Source organism: Panthera uncia, chromosome B1, assembly GCF_023721935.1.
Source record: "Panthera uncia isolate 11264 chromosome B1, Puncia_PCG_1.0, whole genome shotgun sequence".
Lineage (NCBI taxonomy): Eukaryota > Metazoa > Chordata > Mammalia > Carnivora > Felidae > Panthera > Panthera uncia.
The window spans coordinates 66,097,058-66,102,980 of NC_064811.1; the positions used below are offsets into that span (position 1 = coordinate 66,097,058).

At 41.0% G+C, this 5,923-nt stretch overlaps 1 protein-coding gene across 3 annotated transcripts in view; it reads left to right on the plus strand.

The window, feature by feature from the left end:
* Nucleotides 1-5,101, plus strand: part of ENOPH1 (enolase-phosphatase 1) — a 36,869-nt gene extending 31,768 nt beyond the window's left edge. For all 3 annotated transcript variants that reach the window (XM_049630783.1, XM_049630784.1, XM_049630782.1), the window contains exon 6: nt 4,050-5,101. In XM_049630783.1, the coding sequence (XP_049486740.1) occupies nt 4,050-4,189 (140 nt within the window). In that variant the 3' untranslated portion in view covers nt 4,190-5,101. The remainder of the gene's footprint in view (nt 1-4,049) is intronic.
* Nucleotides 5,102-5,923: the final 822 nt, after the last annotated feature.

Here is a 5,923-nt window from a genome sequence, read left to right on the forward strand (position 1 = left end):
CTGAGCTGAAGTCAGATGCTCAACCGACTGAGACACCCAGGTGCCCCAAGGGCAGTTCTTTATATTTGTTTCTTCTGTTTACCTTGGATTGGAAGTTTCATCTTCCGTTTATCCCCAGAACAAGACTTTGTGTATTGTGTGGCTGCCCTGACACACTGTTCCCCAGCAGGCTGGGAAGGGCGTCAGGGAGAAGAGGTGCAGGGCTGGGTGCTCTCTTGCCTAGTTGGCTCCATGTGACTCCAGAGCCCCTCGGCGGCAGCTACAATAGTCTGCAGGCCAAATCCCTCTCTCTAGTCCTTCGAGAAACCCCCACCCACTAGGACTTTCAGAGATAGGGCCCAAAGGCAAACCCAAGCTGCTGACAGAGGTATCTTAGCAGAAGAAGTGTGTATGAACTGTATTCTCTCTCTGCTGCCGACCCTCCAGCTTTTGGTCTGTTCTGTTAGGCAAGAGTTACAGGTATCTAAGCAAGTACTAATTTGCTAAGCGGTTTAAAAAAAATCCTAACCAGCGTAGATCACGTATAATGCCTTCCAAAAGTTATAATAATGCTTTCTAGAGAAAGAGGAACTTAATTTTACCTAGCATGCGGTAGACATATAGTAATTGTTAATATTTCTGTTAAATTTTAAGCCTTGGTGAATGTAGACTGAAATTTTGATCCAGGTGGATGGTACCAGATCACAGCCATTTGTTATCTCGAGTTTGAAAACTCAGCAGATGTTGTGGGGATCAGCCCCTGTCTTGCATATCCTGGCTTGGGTCAGTTCAAAGTCCAAGGGTTCCTACAAACTGTTGTCTTGTTTTTCCCTGTCCTGGAAAACTTTACATTTACTGCTTGACTGCACCAAGGGAGAAGAGAGACAGATGTTTCAACGTTTGCTGTGTAACTAGGTGGCCAGGCCACATAAATGTACCATCGACAAGTATCAACCTTGATAACAGCCATTTTACCTGACTATAAATATACTATAAATATTCGCCTATCTTATTTCTGTACAGAAACTTCTTCCGATTTAAAGTTACGATTTACCTTCTTTTAAGAATGGCTTTTGGGGACTTAGAGTGGTGGGGTGGGGAGGTTGCTCTACTGTCTACACAGGTTAAGGGTATGAAAGCCAGCAGTTTCTGTGAGGAATGATAATTTGAATACCTTTTATTTTGCTTTGTTCCTTATGGAAAGGAGATAGGCCCTGCTCTGCTGAGGTTAGCTGGTTTAATCTGTGAATTGCTTTTCTGTCATTCATATAAATGAATGGTTTGCCTTCTATTTAATTTCCTAGCAGTTTGGATGATAAGTTTCTGCCGGCTTAGCATCAGAGATCTGCTTTGTGGCTGGAGCTCCGCATGGAGTCTGTCTCAAGCATTCTGGGATTGAATGTGTTATGATCCCCAGACTTTCCCCCCTCCCTCACTTTATGGTTACTATTAATAATTATAATCCCTGCCCTAGTAAGATCACATACAGGTTCTTCATAGTCTTGTCTGTAGCCACATTTTTTTTCTAGTTGTTATCATAGTACATCTATAATTTTATGTCTTTTCTCTTTTCACTGAAGCGATTTCCTTAGGCTGCAGTCCCAGAAACTATTCTTAACTTTAGCGAATAGAGATAATCCCCAAGTTGGCCTCAAAACAAAATTGACTTTCTCCAAGGCCTCCGCACGGAGGTTTTGTTCTTGTCCCTCATCTTCTGCCAGCTCCACACCCAGTGAAGCAGTAGGGCCAGAACTGGGCTCATGTGTAGCTGGGATGCGGCCAGGCAGCTGGCTGCTTGCCTTGTTCTTTTCTGTTATTTCTGATCCTGTGTTTTTGGTACCACATGCCCAGACTCCACTGCCAAGACAGAATGGAAGACTAACTATTTGGTATCCCAAATAACATCCAAGTATGAAAAAGAGACCCTGAAAGGCTTTTTCCTCTTGGAGGAAAGGAAGGAGGCCCAGGGTTTCAAGTCAATATTGTGCCAACAGGGCAGACAGATGCACAAGGACAACACTTGCCCCGTGGTGATGCCGGTAAGAGGCTGAGTGTGCAAAAGTCATTGGCTAGTGTCAGGTCCCACGTGGATCGTGGATTGTGGTGGCTCAACTTAGTTGAGATCCTGGGTTGCTAGTCAAGAGGAAAGCTTTGCTTGAGGCAGTCAGGCTGGGAACTGCGGGTGAAGGGGTCTGCAGAGTTTGCCTGAGGATGGGATTTCCACACGAAGAGGGGATTGTTGAGCACTTTGTTTGCTCTGGGAAGTGACAGCCCTTTCACAGGAAGAGCAGAAGCTGGACATGGAAGAGATGGCTCTGCCCCATTTACTCCCTCTGGGAGCTTCTTACCTCGTTCTGCACTGTTGCCCTGTAACCCATTTTGATGGTGCAACTGTTTTCCAAATGATAGGAAATGACTGTGGTTTCGTATTACATCAAATCTAAACTCCACAGAATGTATTTCAGATTCTTCACCAGTTTTGCTCTGTCTGACCTGTGTGCTCTATTCTCACACTCGCTCACTCACTCACTCGCTCTATTCTTCCAATATTTATACATGGCTTTATGTCTGCCCAGAATGCCTCCTCTCTTGCCAGTTTTCTTTCCTTGAGACTTCTGATCAAAACTTACCCTGTGTGCTCAGAAGTCAGTCATTTGTTAAATTGCAGATCCTAATTCAGTAGTTCCATGTTGGGGACTTGAGATTCTGCATTTCTAACAAGCTTCCAGGTGGTTGCCCCACTATAAGTACATAGACCACACTTGGAGTAGTATTGCTCTAGAGCAGGAGTTGGCAAGCTTGCTCTGTAAAGGGCCAGTAGTGTATTTTAGGCTTTGCAGGCCCTACAGCCTTTGTTTCTACTCTTAAAACTCTGTCCTGGGAGTGGAAAAGCAGCCATAGACAATGCATGAATGAATGGGCATGGCTGTGTTCTAATAAAACTTTATTTACAGAAGCAGGTGGTACGTCATAATTTTTTCGCCCTTGTTCTAGAGCAGAGACCATAGAGTCAGGTTGACACTTTGAAACGTTAGCTCTGCCACTTGCTAGCTCTCACTTTCCGTGTCTGTAGAATAGGGATAGTAATACTAACTACCTCAGGGTTGTTGTGAAGATTTAAATAAGAATGGGAGCTCCATGAAGACAGGAGCTTTGTTTTGTTCATATGTCTGTTCCTAGAATAGTACTTGGCACATAGTAGGTACTAAACTAATATAAGGCATTAGCTGTTATCTTTCACATGGAAACAATGGAGAGAGGACTGTAACCCAAGGCATATTAGAGATGTTCCCTGCTATACCTAGCTTACCTAGTTTCATTTTACTAGTCCTATTTTCACTTCTGTCCACATGCAGTCACTGATCTTAAGGTACTCACTAAGTCTAATGAGAAGAGAGACAACAGATAATAGCATGTCAATTCATATAGTCATGAGAGAGCTAAATACAAGGTGTTAAAGGAGCACATGGGATGCTCTAATACACATGGTAGGAATCTTATCTGGAAGATATCTTATCTGGAAGATAAGATATTTGAGCTGAATTTTGAAGAGTAGGAATTTTCCAGGCAAGTGACAGCAGGAATTTTGGCCTGATTGAATCATGGGCTTCCATTTGTCCCATCTCTGCCTAACTGGTATTATTACAGACAGCCTGCCTTTTGGGAAACCCTCAGTTTTATGTGGGACTGATGAGAGGGAATGGAGGAGAGTCGTGGACAGAACATGGCCTTTACCTTCTGCATTCATAAGTACTTAATAAAAGCTCGGAAGTCTAGGGTACGCTATACACTATACACTGGGACAGGGAAGTCTAAACCATTCTAGTCTGTCAGGTATAGTTTTATAGTAAGAATAAAAAAAAAAAAAAAGCAACTCTATTATGGAAACATTAAAAGTTACATAAAAGAGAATAATGTGGCCAGACCCCCATGTTGCCAACTTCTAGCTTCAACAATGATCAAATCAGGGCCAAACCTGTTTCCTAGTTTTCCACATCGCCCTAATTACTTTGAAGCAAATCTCAGACATCATATTGTGATGTCTCTGACACATACTTTGATTTTCACAGAGGCCAGTGCTGCTGAGGAAGCAGATGTTCATGTCGCTGTGGTGGTGAGACCCGGCAATGCGGGACTGACGGATGATGAGAAGACTTACTACAGCCTCATCACATCCTTCAGCGAACTGTACCTGCCTTCCTCAACCTAGAGGACGACTCATAGGGAAGACCAGCCTGTCTTCACAGAGGCGTCCCTGTAGTCTAGTTGTATTCCAATGGTAAAAGTAACTTACTTAAAAAAGACATATATACACACACACAGGTACGCGCGTGTATATATGTGTATGTTTAAATTGCCTTCCACGGGCACATAAGTGAAAAAAAAGTCTCAGTTCAGTGAAAAGGAAACTTATTTAAAGATGCTTTCTATGTAGAAATTGTTTGAAACCACAACCCTAACCCCAACTGAAAGCAAACTATAGCTGATAGAAGAATTACTGCAGTATAGATCACACGTGTTAGGTTTATCAAGTCGTGTACCAACATGGAAAGGTAGGGTTGAGAAGTTATTCAGAAGCCTTGTTATTTTAAAAACTGGAAGTGTTTCACAGACTTACTCCTAATAATAATTCATTCCCCTTTCAAATTATAAGTTAGAAGATTGCGACAGCTAAATTTCAAAGTATTAGCCTCGTTCTCTACAGAAGTCAAAGCCATTTGTTTCTGCTCCAAAAGACAGCAAACCTGGGAAAGGAAACTCATTTGAGTCTTGACGCAGGTATCCATTACCAAGGAAACTTGCTCATCATTGTGGCGGCCCCAGCAAACGGTTGCCTTACCAATGATAAAGGTGCATTGATGTAACAGCTAAAATAGGAATGTGGTTCTTAATGTTTAACAGAATAGCACTAATCCTGCCGGTTGTTATCATCATAAGTTTTCTGGTTGCCTTTCTAACTACTTTTTAGCAGTTTGAGAATATATGTTGCTATTTACTACTGAAAAGCAAAAGGTTTACTGAAATCATTCTGTAAGACCCTTCTAGAAGAGCCCTAATAATGTAATATTTTCCTCTGAAATGGATATGAAGAGTGTAAATTTTATAATAGCATTATTTATCCTGGTTCAATCCTAATGGGATGTCATGTCAATTTCATGTTGTGATTAATAAAAACATTTTCTTCTTCACTCAGTTTTGTGTAGGTTCCTGAACCATGCCACCTGTTGCCGTAAGCAAAAGAGAAACTGAAGAGAGATTGAGAAAATAAGAACTTCTGGTTTTTGCCTGAATCTTGTGGATGGGAGGTGTGTGTGTGTTGTGTGTGTATTTTAATGCATTGCCCATGAAAAGTCATTGACTACTATTTGAGTTATATACACATACATGACCTCACTGGTTATTATTCCATTTGGATAGTAAGCATTCATGTTATGAGTGGGGTTTCTTAGATTTTTGAGACTCTTACGTTTGAGGTATATAAAATAATGTTAGAAGGAGGCAAGTATTCTCTTAATTAAGAAAAGCTGTAATGAATCCTGGAGGAATAATTTTGGAAATGCTTTGAATAAGAAAAAGATTACAAATATGAGAGGACAGGGAATATAAAAGATTTTATGTTGATAATTTTTATCTTCCAGTAACTAATTAAGAAGTCTAAGGACTATGAAAATATAGAAGGGTAATAAAAAGGAAATGAGTTCAAGTAAATTTTAGAAATGGTAGTAATTTGTAAATGATAAAGCTACAAATGACAATAAAAGGATGAACTTCCTACAGTTTTGAAAAAGCTCATGAGAAGATGACAGGTAAGATGTCTCTGAATGCCAGTAAAGGAATAATTGGAAAAGTAAGGAAGAAATGAGAGAAAATTATGCACCAGAGTCTAGATGACAAAGGAATTAAAGGAAAAGGGTGTTCACTATGTAGCTGACAGAGAGTTGGG